General features: G+C 45.7%; 1 protein-coding gene across 1 annotated transcript in view; it reads left to right on the plus strand.

Moving 5' to 3' along the window:
* GM2A (ganglioside GM2 activator) overlaps positions 1-17,785 on the plus strand; it is a 74,414-nt gene that overhangs the window by 44,027 nt on the left and 12,602 nt on the right. Inside the window, exon 5 of the mRNA XM_082253627.1 lies at positions 8,060-8,249. Within this exon, the coding sequence (XP_082109753.1) occupies positions 8,060-8,249 (190 nt within the window). The remainder of the gene's footprint in view (positions 1-8,059; positions 8,250-17,785) is intronic.

The following is a 17,785-nucleotide window of genomic DNA, read 5'->3' on the forward strand; positions in this document are numbered from 1 at the left end:
AGACCCTTTACTATTAAATGGAAAAAAGGTAAGAAAGTACCAGATACTGTGGTACAGTATAACACAGAAAGGGGACAGGGCTGCTTTATGAACACAATCATCCCATAATCATTTTAAAGCTGAAAAGGCTGTGTGCAATGTCCGCTTGCGTATGACCTGTAGGAGATTAGTAAAATGATAAGCATTGTATCCCTCAAAATAATATGGCCCACTGCATACAACTCCAAAAGGAACGAACCCCCCGCGTGTAAACACAAGAAGGCAAGGCAAGTCAAGAAAGCATGTCGCTCTTCCTTGGAAGATGCAGTGAATGGCCTGAAAGTTGGCCTGGGCTCTTGCGGCCATGTTTAAAGTGATGGAAACATGGAAGGAGAATGCGGACGCAGTATTCAAGAGCGTTTTTAGAAACTCGGTAGTTCAGGATCCGGAGGTGGTGTCAGTTTCCAGGCTCCAGTGAGGCTCCACATGACATCATCTGCTTAGTGGCGTGGGTTTTGCTCCCGTCTGTTATGGCAAAGTGAGTGCTATGGCTGGGGCCTGGGCTTGCTGAACCAGCCTTTAACAGGCCTAGTGTAAGATCCCTTTGAGGGAGCTTCATCTTTTGGCAAGCAGATAAGCACTGTAACCTGGGCCACAGTTGGCAAGTTGGGTCTTGCCTCAGGATCGACGCCTGCTAGGCCAGAAGACGACACAGTCTAGAGGACAAAGTTCAAAAAGTGCGAGGGTCGAACATTTTTTTTTTTTTTTTTACAGACCAGGTCTGGATTTTAGGTTGAGCTGGTGAAAAGGCCAGATATCCCCTCAGAAGTATGCTTGACCTTGGGTATCATAGAAGATACTGAGTTTGAGCCTCAGACTATTGGGAATGTCAAAGCGGTCTTTTCAGGACACGTATGGTCCATCAGAAGTCCTGCTCATCTCGGATTAGTTTCCACTGATTTTGCCTCACTCTGAGGTAAAATTAAGCATATACTCTTGTATTACTTAAAGTCACTGGTGTCGCAAAGTTCTACTGTGCTGTTCCCAGAGAGATTTCAGGGCATGTACTTGCCTCTCTTTATGGTCATGAAGAGGAGCGTGCTTGCGGAGGCCGATTTTAGACTTTGCGCATCTAAACCAATTTAATCAAAAGGAGAAGTTCAAGATGGAAACATTGTCCCTGATTCATAATGGGTCCAGGCAGGTGACTGGCTCATTTCCAATAGAACTAAAGATGCTTACTTTCATGTGCCCATTGTAGAAGACTTCCCCAAGTTCCTTCGGTTGGCCGTAGGTCAAAACAATCTCCAGGTTGCATGTCTACCATTCGGGCTTTCAACATAACCCTGTGTGTTTTAAGGATCTTATTGGTTAAGGTCTTTATCAAAGCAAGGAGCATATGCCTGTATAGTATTAGTTACTTGAATGTTCTTCTCCTACTGTCCCAAGACAGAGGGCAGCTGCTCCTCAAAATTCGGCTGGCGGCTGATTCTGGAAAAGAGACACCTGGAGCCCACTCTGTCTCTTGTGTGCCTCGGGCTCAGTTTTATATAATCAAGAGGACCATTGCTTTGTCTCTGGATCCCTATGTTCTGGAACAGAATACTCTTGGCCCTGTCTTCTTCATACCTGCGTGCCTTTCAGTGTCTAAAATGATCGAGACTATGGTGTCTATGGATCCGATGGTCAAGTGGACGCTCCGGAGAACGTGGCCCTTCTGGAAGGTTTTTCTCCAGCAGTGGGAGCCAGGAAGCAGAATTCAGGTGTAGCCAAGCTGGGACTACTGAATATATATATTTGACATATACACATATGCAAGTTATCGTTGTAATGTAAATAAGAGTGCTTCTTTAAGTGTTTTACAAGAAGGATCGGCTTTCCCCCGGAAATGGATGAATGGGAATATGGGAGATATAGTTTGGAGTTGAAGGCAGACTGTTGCAGTGATGGCAGGAGGGACTATACTCCCAGGGAGCCACGGGAAAGTGAAGTATCATGGGGGAGCCGATATACCTCTCTGCTGGGCCGAACGCACGCTCTCTTGCTTCCGGGACTCTTGGAGGACGGATCGGTCACAGAGGTGACAGAGGACACAGTTGGTGATGGAGGCCTGAACGTGCGGCCTGGGGAAAGTGGAGCCCTTCCTCAGCGGTGCAGATGTTGGTAGTCACAGGACGGTGACAAATCCAGTAGAGCTGAGTCCAGAGCGGGCGAAGCTGAACTGATTGACCGGGGCAGCAAGAGCCGAACATCCCCAGTGATGCAGAAGCATGGGGGGACACTTTGCCTGTGCGACAGGATCATCACAAGTGGACACTGCTGTGTGAAAGAGTGCCTGGTGACTTCCTAAATCGCAAGTATAAACCTGCATCCACTATACACTGACTGCAGATAGGATTTCATGTACACCATTATATTGGGATTACAAATATGATGAAGAGTGATAAAGAGCTCCAACTGCCAGCGAAGATTCCGCAAAGCCTTGCTAGGATAGGAACTTTATTATTCCCAGTTCTTAAAGGGGATCTGTTTGAGTAATGTTAGATCCTTATAAGGGAAAGATGAGATATTGCTAATTCTGGTTTTAGAAGAGGTTAAGCAGTGTTCATGGTTAACACATCTAACAATAGCCTTGATAATAACAAAAAATGAATAACTGCCCTAGTAAAAAAATGACAGCTGCAGCTTCCAGTGTGACAACACCCAAACAAAATTATTAAACAACAAGCTGCGCTAAACAATATGTATGATAAATCATATAGGTAAGTAATCATGTAGCACAAACAGAATTGTGTAATACAATCAAAATATCAAAATAAATGTGAATGTTGAATTTCAAATAATATACACATAAATTGTGAATAAAGTGCACTAGATAAGGTGCAAGCAATAAATGAAGTCTCTAAATAGAGTCCATAAAATCAATAAATATGTGACTTAAGTGAAGAACCAAATAATTGTGCAGTCCACCACAAGTGCTAAATCCTCCACCGATAACAAAACTGCTTACCAGAAGGTAGTATACATGGGCCTGTACAACATGACTGGAGGTTAGCAGGTTTCCCAGCAGGATAGGAGAGGATGGCCAGGATGTAGGTATAAAAAACCATAGATATCACCTAAATGGCAGCCCGGCTCCGCTATCACAATCCGCACCAATGGACCACCATCATGCAATGAGAAGCAATAGAGGCTCCATAGCGTAAAACCATCACATAAAGTTTATTAATAAAAGACGTACACTTATAAAAAACCACTGAATTGTGCACAGAAGAAAAAAAAAGGCGTGCTGATGTCACCCCTTGTATCAAGGAAGACGGGCGGAATAGCCGACCGGCCCGCGACTTGCTTGAGCTATCGGTGATAGCTCAAGGCAGGCGGGGCTGTCAATTTCACAAGATTGTGTTGAACATTCTAAAACTATGGGCAGCCTTCTGCACCCTACAGGCTTTTCACAATATAACGAACGGAGCGTCAGTGCTCTTAGGCTAGTCAACACTACGGCAGTCTCCTACGTTAAAAGACAAGGGGGGACTCACAGCCTGTTCTTTATTACAGGAAGTGGAGCCAATTATATCTTGGGCTCAGAAGAATTAAGCCTACATCTTAGAGGCTTATTTCCCCAGGGTCCAGAATATTCTAACAGACTTTCTTTCCAGAGTCCAGTTGGACAACAAGGAATGGTCTCTAAATGTGGAGGTTTTTCAACCGCAGATGGCCCAACAGATCATTGGAAATGCAGCGGGTCCTGTGTGTTTCTTGAAGTCCTGGTCATCCTCGGGTTTCTATGAAAACCCTGAACAGAAATTATGGAGGTAGTGGCAGTGATGCCTTATTGGCCAATTAGGCCATGGTTACCCTTGCTAGAACTGTTCAGCTACCAGAACCCAGTGCCCCTTCTCATCAGTCCAGACCTTCTATCACTTGGTGCATTTCTACATCCACATGTCCAGCACAGTTACGTCTGACGGTCTGATTCTTGAGATTGGAGGTCCTCGGCTGCTCCCCCAGAGTCACATCTCTCTCTCTTGAATGCTAGAAGAGTGAACACAAAGTGTACGTGAGAATCTAGTCAAAGTCTGTGCAATACATGTCTGATGCTGACAAATCATGTACTAATCTAGAAGTTCTAAATCTTCTGGGCTTCCTCCAGTCTGATTTAGATCTGGCTCTATTGATTAGCTTCTCAGAGTACAAGTGTCAGCTTTATTGGCCTTCACAGGTGTTTCCAGGTCTAGACATCTTTTACTGTCCAACAATTCTTCAAGGGAGCAACTAGAGCAACTCAGAGTAAGCAGAAGTTTTCCAGATGGAATCTCCCTCTTTTTCTCAACTCCCTCTGTGTAATTGGAGCGGAGTGTTCTAGGCCTCTCTGTCATGGCATAAAAAGCCTCTCATTGATTCACGGGTCATGGAGAACTTTTCATAATGTTCTTCCAGATCGAGCCGTGCTTTTACCTATGCTTGACTTAATTCCCAAGGGTACACCAATTTTTTATGGGAACCAAGAAATTGTTCTGTCAACCTTTAGACATGGGTGAGGTTGCGCTGTGGCTTAGTTGGTTAAGCACATGTCTAGTAAACAGGGAATCCAGAATTTGACTTTCAGCAGTGCCTTCCTTTGGTTTTAGGAATCTCTCAGATATTGTGAGGTTATATCTACAAGCTACAGCTTCCTTCAGGCTTCAGAACGCCTGTTCATTCTTTTTGCCGGTGTTCCGTGAAAATTACCTACCCGTGAGAAAAACCTACCCTCGTCACTTCCGGTGCAACCTCAGTGTGTATAACGCGGCCGTTACATTAAAACAGCTGCCCTACAATATGAATCATCTCCGCTGCTATCCCTGACACTTCACTGATGTCGACTAGTAAATATAAAAGCGGCGGCGGGTGTATGAGAAGATACATAATGGAGCCGCCAGCCGCTTTTATATTTACTAGCCGACATCAGTGAAGTGTCAGGGATAGCAGCGGAGATGATTCATATTGTAGTACAGCTCTTTTCATGTCACCGCCGCGTGGGTAGGTTTTTTTCACGGACACCCTAATACTTTCATACTACTGCGCATGCCCTGTAGTCAGCTCCTTATCTTTTTCATTAGGTCTCCGGGGCTCTGAGCATGCGCACTGCTGCGCTGCTCAGCTGTTCATGCCCGGAAGTGACGAGAGTAGGTTTTTCTCACGGGGTAGGTAATTCTCACGTTACACCGGAAAGGACAAACGGAAACATGCCTCATCTAGGACGATTGTGGCATGGATTGTCTGGGCCATCCGACAGACTCAAAGAGCCGAGGGCTTGGCTCCTTGGGGATGGTGACTGCTCACTTGACCAGGAGTGTGTCCACACCCTGGGCCGCTTTGCAGCATGTGGTTTCCAATGTAATCGGTAGGGAGGCCTTGTGGTCACCGATCAATACATTTATGGCTCATTATTGTGTGGAGCTGACCTCTTCATCTTCTGGTAATTTTTGGTTTACAAATCCTGTCAGTTGACAGTGTCATTTAAACGCTTTTCTTCCTCCACCCGGGTGTGTATAGCTAGTTATTTCCCATATGTATGCTGCCATGGAGTCTGTCAGGAAAACAGAAAATTTACTTTCCTGATGGACTCCATGGCAGCAGGAGTTCCCTCCCAGAGTCATGTACCACAAGTAGGGTTGCCACCTCATCCCTTTAAAACAGAACACATATTAATTACACAGGTTCTGTGGCTGATTAAGGTGGTAATTAAACTCACTTGGAGCCTTCTCTGCATTAAATTAGCCTCAGAACCTGTGTAATTAATTTGTGTTCTGTTTTAAAGAGGAAGTAAACCCTCCTCAGGAAGTTGTACCTATAGGTAAGCCTATGATAAGGCTTACCTATAGGTACTGTAAATATCTCCTAAACATGCACCGTTTAGGAGATATTTACCTTTAATGCAGCCAGTGACGTCACTGGCGCATGCGCTCTGAAGGAACGGCTGATCGTGCCGTTCCTTCAGAGCCCCGTGCCGTGACCGTCAGCTCCCGCGCGCGTGCACGGGAGTGACGTCACCGTGGCTCCGGCCAATCAGATGGCCGGATGCCGCGATCCCGGAAGACGGGCGACTGAACATGTCGCTCGTCATACAGGTAAGAGAGCGGCACGGCAGGGGCTCGTTCTAAGGTAAGTATTTCATAATGAGCTAGTATGCGATGCATACTAGCTCATTATGTCTTTCTCTTGCAGGTTGTAAAAAAAAAAAATTTTTTTGAACAAGTTTACAACCTCTTTAAAGGGATGAGGTGGCAACTCAAACCACAAGGTTTAGGAGTGTGTCTATGGGAATGTTTGATCATTCTTTCAGAAGCGCATTTGTGAGGTCAGGCACTGATGTTGAACAAGAAGGCCTGGCTCACAGTCACCACTCAAATTCATCCTAAAGGTGTCACATCGGGTTGAGGTCAGGACTCTATGCAAGACAGTCAAGTTCCTCCAACCCAAACTTGCTCATCTATGTTTTTTATGGACCTTGCTTTGTACACTGGTCCAAATCATTTGATGGCAGGGAGATTATGGTGTGGGGTAGTTTTTCAGGGGTTGGGCTTTGCCGGCCCCCTACTTCCAGTGAAGGGAACTCTAAAGGTGCCAGCATACCAGGATTTTGGCCAATTTCATGCTCCAAACTTTGTGAGAGAAGTTTGGGGACGGCCCCTTCCTGTTCCAACATGACTGCACACCAGTGCACAAAGCAAGGTCCAAAAAGACATGGGTGAGCGAGTTTGGGGTGGAGGAACTTGTCTGGCCTGCGCAGAGCCCTGACCTCAACCCGATAGAACACCTTTGGGATGAATTAGAGCGCTGACTTCGAGCGAGGCCTTCTCGTCCAACATCAGCGCCTGACCTCACAAATGCGCTTCTGGAAGAATGGTCAAACATTCCCATAGACACACTCCTAAACCTTATGGACAGCCTTCCCAAAAGAGTTGAAGCTGTTATAGCTGCAAAGGGTGAGCCAACTTAATATTGAACCCAATGAACTAAGACTGTGATGCCATTAAAGTTCATGTGTATGTAAATGCAGGTCCATGAAGACATGGATGAGCGAGTTCGAGGTGGAGGAACTTGACTGTTCCGACCTCAACACATACCTCTCAACTTTTTGAGATGGGAACGAGGGACACCTATTACCAAAAGTATGTAGGCATAGGACACACCCCCTGCCACGCCCCATTTAAGACGAATTATACATTAAAAAAGGATTTGTTAAACCCACAAGTGCTTTTTTTTACCACTACTATTCCTTTATATTGACTTTTAGAATTTACAAATGCAGCGATTTAGAAATTGGATGAAAGGTTTAGCACTGCGAAACACTTTTTAAAAGATAAAAAGTTAATTTTTATATACAACTATATAGATCAGACCAAAATGAGGGACACATGAGGAGGAAAGATGGACAGAGGGACTCTGTTCCAAATCGGGGACAGTCCCTCAAAATCAGTGACAGTTGGGAGCTATGCCTCAACCCAATAGAACACCATTGGGATAAATTAAAGCGCAGACATCAAGCCAGGCTTTCTCATCCAACATCAGAGCCTGACCTCACAAATGCGCTTTTGGAAGAATGGTCAAACATTCCCATAGACACTCCTAAACCTTGTGGACAGCCTTCCCAAAAGAGTTGAAGCTGTTATAGCTGCAAAGGGTGGGCCAACTCAATATTCAACCCTACTAACTAAGATTGGGATGCCATTAAAGTTCTTGTGCAAGTAAAGGCAGGTGTCCCAATACTTTTGACAATATAGTGTGTGTACTGTTGCCTTTATAATTCTGTTATTTTCAGCTTTTACCAGCAGATGGCAGCAACAAACCTCCTACCTGTATAGTCACTCCCACAATCCTCCTTGTTGTACAATGACACATAACAACACAGCCTGCTGATCAGTAGAGTCATGTGATTGCCTGTCTGCCTTAGGGCTGGGAGGTGGAATACATTATGAGCAGAAAGTCAATGTAGCAATAGATGATTTCCTGTTTCTGCTATTCTCTCTTATGACCCTGGCATGTTGCTGTGAGGACTGGCAGCACCTACTTAGTTCACATTTGGAAACGGCAGCAGATGCAGAGGTGGCAAGGCACTCCATAGACTAAGCTGCATCCTTTTTGCTGAGCCTACAAACAAGCAACGATCCACAATGGGGCAGGTGCATTATTATTTCCTCTTTGCCTGTGTTGCCTTAGGGTACTTCAATATGGTGACTGCTACAGGATTTGTCATCAGCCGGACAGGACTGAAGGTCACAGCGGTAAGATTTAAAGCGCCACGCCAATTAATACTCATTTAATATAGTTACAAGGGATATGGAATGCACCGTAACCCACAGCAAGCAATGTTATCCTTCACTGATCTGAGTTCAGCTGATTGCATGCAGTGGGTTAGGGGTTTTTTTTGAACATCATCATTGTGCTTCTTACTTTATTTATTTTATAGTGCTGTGTACCTCCATGTTATACAGTCATATTGATATATATATATATATATATATATATATACAGACACACGCACTGTATTACTGAAATTATTGGGACACCTGCCATTTACTTTAATGGCATCCCAGTCTTAGTCTGTAGAGTTCAATATTGAGTTGGCCCACCCTTTGCAGCTATAACACCTTCAACTCTTCTGGGAAGGCTGCCCACAAGGTTTAGGAGTGTGTCTATGGGAATGTTTGACCATTCTTCCAGAAGTGCATTTGTGAAGTCAGACACTGATGTTGGACAAAAAGGCCTGGCTTGCAGTCTCAACTCTAACAAAGGTGTTCTATCGGGTTGAGGTCAGGACTCTGTGCAGGCCACTCAAGTTCCTCCACCCCAAGCTCATCCATGTCTTTATGGACCTTGCTTTGTGCACTGGTGCGCAGTCATGTTGGAACAGGAAGGGGCCATCCCCAAACTGTTCCCACAAAGTTGGGAGCATGAAATTGTTCAAAATGTCTTGGTATGTTGACGCCTTAAGAGTTCCCTTCTACATAAAGATGGGGTGTACTCACTTTTGTTGCCAGCGGTTTAGACATTAATGGCTGTGTGTTGAGTTATTTTGAGGGGACAGCAAATTTACACTGTAAGTCCCGGTTCACACTGGGGCATCATGTCAGGTGACTTAGCCCCCTGACAAGTCGCGCTCCATTCAGTGCAATAGAACCGTTCTAATCGGAGCATCTCAAGTCGCTCCGACTTAGAAAAAGGTGCCTACACTACTTTGGGCGCGACTTGCATTGACTTCTATTAGAGAAGTCACTTGCAAGCCCCGCTGAAGTCACACAGCACGGGGTGGCTTTAGAGTCGGGTGACTTTGAAGCCGCCCCAGTGTGAAGCCAGCCTTGTACAAGCTGTACACTCACGACTTTACATTGTAGCAAAGTGTCATTTCTTCAGGCCCCGTTCACACTGGGGCGATCCGACTTCCAGGGGCGACCTCCGAGGTCGCGGTGCGAGCAGCGCGCCGTGACCTCGGAGCGGCCCGCACGGACTTCATAACATTGAAGTCTATGACGGTCGCTCCAGGTCGCCCCAAAGAAGCCCTGGACCCTTTTTCTAAGTCGGAGCGACTTGTGTCGCTCCTATTAGAACGGGTCCGCAGCTTCCCTATGGAAGGCGACCTGTCAGGCGACCAGGACGCCTCACAGGTCGCCCTAGTGTGAACGGGGACTCAGTGTTGTCACATGAAAAGATATAGTAAAATATTTACAAAAATGTGAGGGGTGTACTCACTTTTGTGAGATGCTGTGTGTGTGTATATATATATATATATATATATACATATATATATTATACAATTGCAACACAAAGCCATATTGTAATGTTATTAAAAATCGCCTTTCCTTTTCAATCTACAGGGATATCATGTTCTGTAAAATGCAATATGGCAAACTGGAGGCGTCCTGTACACAGGCTGTGTACAGAACGCCCCCCCCTGAAAATGTTATTTCCTCCTGTAAGATTGGCTCGCTGATTTTTCCAGAAGCTTGCCCTAAGATACAAGTCAGATTTTGGGCAACCCCAAAAAGAAAAATTCAGTTTGGCTGAGATGCTAAAGGGTTAATCACTTCTAAAGGAATGCAGACCCTGCCACTCTCCTCTCTAGAGCCCTACAAGTGCATCAGCTGATCAATAATGAAAAAGTCACTCCCTTACAGAATAAGTATCCAGAAGAACAAACCTTTTTCTTCTGCGCAGAACCAGGTAGGAATCTGCAGCAAAGTTTGTTAAAAAAAAACTTGCAATGTACGTTGATCACCCAGAGAGAAAGGTTTTTTTTTTTTTCCCCTCACCAAAAGTGGAATTGCTCATTAAAGCTGAAGTTTAGTGTACAAATATAATGCCTTTCCTTGTCCCCCATCCCCCTATCAACATGCAGTTTAACCACTTCCCACCCAAGGACGTTCCTGTACGTCCTTGGGTTCCAGTTGTTATACCAGGATGGTGGGTGCACCTACAGGCATCATCCTGACACCATTCTTTTCAGCCAGCGATCCTCTTTAATGCAGAAGTGATTTGAGTGGCTAATAAGCCACTTGATCACTTCTGCGGGTGGCAGAAAGGGGTCCCACCCCCCTCCCGCAGCTGCTTCTCCCAGGCTCTCCATTCTCAATGCGGCCTGCGGCAATGGCTGCCCTGTACAGCGAGAGAGGAACTGATGTCTTTCCTCTCTCTTTGTAACCCTGGAAACCGGGAGCGATGAGTAACTTGTCACCTCCGTTTCCGCCCCTTTGTTTACCTGGCCACCAGCGGCCAGGATAGAAGCCGATCGGAACGATCTCAGTCTGATTGGCTGCATGGGGGGCCAGAGGAGTGATTTGGGGTCTAATAGACCCCAAATCTCTCCATAAAGAGTGCCTGTCACGGCCCATGCTGTCACAAGGGATGTTGTTCCCGATGCGGCAATGGCTGCCCTGCACAGAGAGAGAAGAACTAATGTCGTTCCCTCTCTTTATAACCCTGGAAACCGGGAGCGATGAGTAACTTGTCCGTCCCTTTGTTTACCTGGCCACCAGCAGCCAGGAGAGAAGCCAATCGGACCGATCTCAGTCTGATTGGCTGCATGGGGGCCAGAAGAGTGATTTGGGGTCTAATAGACCCCAAATCTCTCCATAAAGAGGGCATGTCACGGCCCATGCTGTCACAAGGGATGTTGTTCCCGATGCGGCAATGGCTGCCCTGCACAGAGAGAGAAGAACTAATGTCGTTCCCCTCTCTTTGTAACCCTGGAAACCGGGAGCGATGAGTAACTTGTCCGCCCCTTTGTTTACCTGGCCACCAGCGGCCAGGAGAGAAGCCGATCGGACCGATCTCAGTCCGATCGGCTGCATAGGGGGTCAGAGGAGACATTTGGGGTCTCTCCATAAAGAGGATCTGTCACAGCCCATGCTATTACAAGGGATGTTCATCCCTTGTGATAGCAATAAAAATAGTACAACAAAAAAAAAAGTGTATAAAATAGAAAAAAAAAATCCCACCGTGCTCACACACAAATGCAAATGCATACATTACTCCTGCACGCATATGTAAATGGTGATCGGGCCACATGTGATTTATGGTCGTGAACGTCGGAGTGAGAGCAATAATTCTAGCACCAGACCTCCTGTGTTACTCTAAACTGGTAACCTGTGAAGGCATTAAAGCAACACCTATGGAGAATTTTAAGCACCGTAGTTTTCTGTCATTCAATGGGCAGACGCAATTTTAAAGTGTTACGTGTTGGGTATCTATTTACTCATTGTAACATCATCTTTCACATTATACAAAAAAATTGGGCTAACTTTAGTGTTTTTTTTTTTTAATTCATTGAAGTGTATTTTTTAACAAAACAATTGCGCTTGAAAAACCGCTGAGCAAAATTGTGTGATGTAAAAAATTGCAACACCCACCATTTTATTCTACAGGGTCTCTGCTAAAAAAAATATAAATATAATGTTTGGGTGTGCTAAGCCATTTTCTAGCAAAGAAAAAAAAGTAGATTTTTACGTGTTGAAGCGAAGTGTCAGAGTAGACTTGGGAAGGAGTGTGGTTAAGGCTGGGTTCCACTTCACTCTGCGAACCACTGCGGGTGTCAATATAAAGATAATGAGACTAGGGATCGACCGATTATTGGCACCACCGATATATTGGGGACCGATATGCACTTTCCCTGAAATATCAGAATCGGCCCCTGAGGTTACCAATATTGCCGATATTTCGGGAAAGTGCATGTACCAGGGTGATGCCTGCAGCTAGAGGCATCACCCCGGTACCGGCGTCCATAGCCGACGGTTGGCTGTCTTGTAATGACCCCCCCGCCGCCTTCCACGCCTCGACCCAGGCATCCTACCTGCAAAGCCGCCGAAGAGAAAACCTGATCAAAGCCGCATTCGGCTCTGATCGGGACTCCATGTAAAAAAAAACGGAAGTGATGTCATACTCTGCGCCAAATTAAAAAAACTGGCAGCATTCAAAACAGCCCAACTTGGCATTTTGAATGCTTTTCAGTGCTGAGGAGGGTTTTGGGGTCCCCCAGATCCCTCCACAAGGACTACCTGGGGGAAAAAAAATTTTTTTTACATGTCCGAAAATATCGGCCGATATCCGATGACCAAAGTATCGGCATTAAAAAAACGATATCGGTCGATAACTAAATGAAACCCCCAGATAGGTTCACAGAACGCAGTGCCAACTGTGGATTCGGATGGAATCAGATTGTATGGGTCTGAACCCTCATGCGATCCGATTCCAGTGTAGACAAAAAAAGGGTCCTGTACTGTTTGGTGCGGGTCTAGTGTGAATTGAGCCATACATAAGTGCCGGTTCACATATATGCGATGCAGGAACCCTGCGAATTCACTGCGGGTTCCCGCATCGCTCTCAACTCGCTGGCAGTTCACACTGCCATATGCAAATTGCTGGGGGTGACAATACAATGTTAACGATACCCCAAGATCAGTTCGCATATCGCAGCGAGAACTGTCAGTTCTGTCATGAATCGGATCACGTAGGCGTGAATACCCATGCGATCAGATTCTGGTGCAGACCAAAAAAAGGGTCCTGTGCAACTTTGGTCTGAATGTGATGTAAATTCAGTCATATAATCTGTATGGCTGAATTTGCAACATGCAGACATCATGTGATTTGCCGAGCAGTGCGCTCTGAATCACATGCGATGTCTGGCATCGCATATGTGTGAACCAGCACTAATGGCTCAATTCGCACTGCACTGAATTCGCATGTCATTTGTACAGGAATCCGGTGAGAATTCTATACAAATGACATATGATGTGGTTGACCACATTAGTGTGAACCCAGCCTAAATGTTTTACAATAAGATCATTTTGTTTTTAGGAAATACCTCTTTTGAGACCCAGTGTCTTTATCACTGTGCAACTGCAGTTGTTTCATAGAAACTTCCCAGAGCATTGCCTTCAATCTTTTAATATAAAATTGCACATCCATACAGGCAACTGGGTGCTGCAAACTTTAGTTGTGCAATCTGCTGTTTGGTTGCTTGAGCATGCACATCTAAAGTAGAGATCGACCAATATCGTTTTTTCAGGGCCAATACCCTTTTTCCGGCCACCCTTCAGGCCGATATAGAGTGCCAATATTCTGCACATTTAAAGTTTTTATTTTTACAATGTCCTTTTTCAAGATGTTTTTTTTTTATCACTTTTATTGCTGTCACAACATCCCTTGTGACAGTAATAGACAGTGACAGGTACTCGTTATGAAGGGATCTGGGGTCCTAAAGACCCCAAACCCCTCCTCTACACTTAAAAGCATTAAAAACGCCAAGTTTGGCTGTTTTGAATGCTGTCTTTTTTTTTTTTTTTTTAATCTGGCACCTTTAGGGCTCCAGTATCCGGAAGTGATGTCATGACATCACTTTCGGGTTTTTACATCGGAGACCCGATCAGAGCCGAATGCGGCTTGGCTTGGGTCTTCGGCCAGCTGGCGGACGTGGAGACCCAGGTGAGCCACAGAAGGTGGGGGGAGGGGAGAGACATCCCCTCCCGCTCCTTGTAATGACAATTAAGTGGCTGCTCAGCCGCATCGGTTGTCATTACAAGAAAGCCAGCCATCAGCTCTAAACAACAACAGGCATCACTACGGTACAACCACTTGAGGAAATATCGGTCGTATCGGCAAGTTTATGGCTGATACCGATACTTGGAAAAAAAAGTGAATATCGGCCTCCGAGATAATCGATTGATGCCTAATCTAAAGTGTTGTCGGAGATGTGTTCTTTCATGGAAAGCTTGGAAATTTAAAATATGGATGGCAGAGAAGGCTTAGAGCAGGCATGTCCAACCTGCAGCCCGGAACCTCAGGCAATGCGGCCCACTGCCACCTGACAATTTTTTTTTTTTTTTTTGCTGGGGAGGAAGGAAGTCAGGTCGGGGGCACGGTCACAGAAGCTTCCAACTAACAGTAGGCAGAGGCTGCCTCAGAGGGGAGGGGGGGGGGGGGGGTAGCATATGCAGTGTATCTGACTCCTACCACCATGACCACTTCAAGTCATTGAAGTGGTCATGGTGGTTAGAGTGTTCCTTTATTATCGCTCAGAAGAAGTAAACCTCTGTATACTGATTCAATTTCATTTGATCATCCTCTAGTTGTGTTAAGATAGTGCGGGGGGCGCGGTGGCGCAGGAAGGGCTCGGTGGCATTTTATTACTTATATACCTTAACTATAGTATATATTTTATATGCGGCCCAAGAAAATTTCTCTACACTTAATGTGGCCCAGAGAAGCTAAAAGGTTGGACACCCATGGCTTAGAGCTTTGATGAATGATTGAAGTCATTCGGACAGGAAGTGAAGGTGTGCTCAAAATAGCTACTGCAGCTTCAAAGGGTTATATTGTGGACATGCAATTTCACAGGGAATTAGGAGTACAGTAAAACCTTGGATTGAGAGTAACCTATTTTTAAGAGCGTTTTTTCAAGACAAGCAAATTTTTTTTATACGTTTTGACTTGTATATGAAGGCATTGCTTGTTTATCAAGTAGTGTCACATCACAACTCAGTATAAAAGAGAAGAGAGGCGCCTCTAAGTGTAGCAATATGATTACATTTAATGATGGTTCAACATTTACCAACTCACATGGATGATTAAAACAGGCAAATCTAAGTATGCAGGCATCCGGGGTAAAGCTGTCCACATAGACTATTCTCCTCACCGCCATCCACATCTTCCCTTTCACACTGCGCTTCAAGCCTCGCTTTCAGATTGCTCTACTGCAGGGTAGTCTTCTCGATCATAAATGCAGACTGACAGCAGTGAGAGCTGGCAGTGAGGAGGATATGTCGACAGCTTTACCCCAGATGCCTGCATTCTTAGATGTGCCTGCTTTAATCATCAACCATGTGAGTTGCTAAATATTGAGCCTTAATTAAATGTAACCATATTGCTACACTTAGAGGCGCCTCTCTTCTCTTTTATACTCTGTAGCTCCTGCTGCATTTTGCTTCCAATACCCTTGAGGAGGCTGCCATTTGTGGATGGACATTTTATGGTTACACAACTTATCACATTGCTATAATCTTTTTGATGGACTATAAACTGAAGGACTTTATATAAATAAATTGCTGTGGAACAAATCATCTGAGTTTCCATTTTTTCCTATGGGGAAATTCGCTTTGATATACAGTCGGGCAAAAAAGAATTTAGTCAGCCACCAATTGTGCAAGTCGCTGGGCAACACAGACTTTCAGCTCCCTCCAAAGGTTTTCTATGGGGTTGAGATCTGGAGACTGGCTAGGCCACTCCAGGACCTTGAAATGCTTCTTATGAAGCCACTCCTTCGTTGCCCTGGCGGTGTTTTTTCAGGATCATTGTCATGCTGAAAGACCAAGCCACGTTTCATCTTCAATGCCCTTGCTGATGGAAGGAGGTTTTCACTCAAAATCTTACGAAACATGGCCCCATTCATTCTTTCCTTTGCATGGATCAGTCGTCCTTGTCCCTTTGCAGAAAAACAGCCCCAAAGCATGATGTTTCCACCCCCATGCTTCACAGTAGGTATTGTGTTCTTTGGATGCAACTCAGCATTCTTTCTCCTCCAAACACGACGGGTTGAGTTTTTACCAAAAAGTTCTACTTTGGTTTCATCTGACCATATGAAATTCTCCCAATCCTTTTCAGGATCATCCAAATGCTCTCTAGCAAACTTCAGACTGGCCCGAACATGTACTGGCTTAAGCAGGGGGACACGTCTAGCACTGCAGGATTTGAGTGCCTGGCGGTTTAGTGTGTTACTGATGGTAGCCTTTGTTACTTTGGTCCCAGCTCTCTGCAGGTCATTCACCCCCCCGTGTGGTTCTGGGATTTTTGCTCACCATTCTTGTGATCATTTTGACCCCACGGGGTGAGATCTTGCGTGGAGACCCAGATTACTTATTTGGTCACCTACAAACAAGTAAGATTTTTGGCTCTCACAGCTCACAACTTCTTCTTTAACCGCTTGCCGACCGGATTTTCGGATCCTGTGTGTGGGCCAAATGTCGTTAAATGTTCCTTGTGCCCAGCAGTAAGGGCTCATCCATACTGTACTTGTCAATTGAGCTGTGTTGATCTGCACTCAATTGTTTTCTATGAGACCTGTTAACAACATATGCAGCAACATCCCCTGCGTAAAAATGCAGCAAGGCTGCACTTATATGCAGCGATATTCATTGCACTGCAGCGCGTCGCAACATGCTTCCATGCATAGAGTTATATGTAATTTTGGACATTTAAATTAAGTTAAAAAAGAAAGAAAAAAAAAACATGCCTCAAGTTTTTTGATGCAAAGCAGTGCCCCTGCACAATAGACACCAGCCTACGCTCATTTTTCGGCTGCAGCCTGGTATGAACAAGTCCTTAAAGCGGAGTTCCACCAAAAAGTGGAACTTCCGCTCATCTGCTCCCCCCCCCCCTCTCTGGTGCCACATTTGGCACCTTTCAGGGGGGAGGGGGGAACGGGTACCTGTTTTTGACAGGTACCCTTCCCCACTTCCGGGAGACAGCGCCACGTCTCTGTCTCTCAGAGGTTTGGCCGCCTTCCTTCTTCCTCCGCCGCTGGGCCAATTAGAAAGCACAAAGCACTTCGCGCAGTAGGGAACCAGCTGTGAAGCGGAAAGGCTTCACTGCCGGGTTCCCTTACCCTGAATGGCGGCCGCAGCACCAGAGAGCCGATCCGAAAATTGGCTTCGGGTGCCAACATTGCAGGAAACCTGGACAGGTAAGTTCTAATATTTAACCACTTTAACACTAGCCACTGTGCTGCTACTGCAGCAAAGTGGCTCTTGTAGGTCTGACGACGTAGACCTACGTCGCCAGACTCCTCCCCCTGTAGGCGGCGCTCCCGTGTGTTCATTCACAGCGGGAGTCGGGCCAGGGGAGGAGCGGCGGCGATCGCCGCTGCTCTGCCCCGATCGTCGGGGAATCCAGTTTGGAGATCCACCCGCTTGTGTAAACAGAGCGGGCGGATCTCCTAAGTGACAGGGAGTGACAGATCGGAGTGTTCAGCATAGTTGAACATCCGATCTGTCCCTGGCTCACTCAGTCACCTCCCCCCCCCACACGTTAGTAAGCACCAGTCATACATTAACCCCTCCCTCTCCAATAAAATTAACCCCTTCCCTGCCAGTGTCATTTTTACAGTAACAGTGCATATTTATAGCACCGATTACTGCAGTAATGTCACTGGTACCCCCAAAAGTGTCAAAAATGTCAGTCAAGGGTCCGATCTGTCCGCCGCAATGTCGCAGTCCCTAAAAAAAAGTCGCAGATCTCCGCCATTACTCGTTAAAAAAAAAAAAACACCAAAAAT

Source organism: Pelophylax lessonae (genome assembly GCF_965119305.1).
Source record: "Pelophylax lessonae genome assembly, chromosome: 4".
NCBI classification, from domain to species: Eukaryota; Metazoa; Chordata; class Amphibia; order Anura; family Ranidae; genus Pelophylax; species Pelophylax lessonae.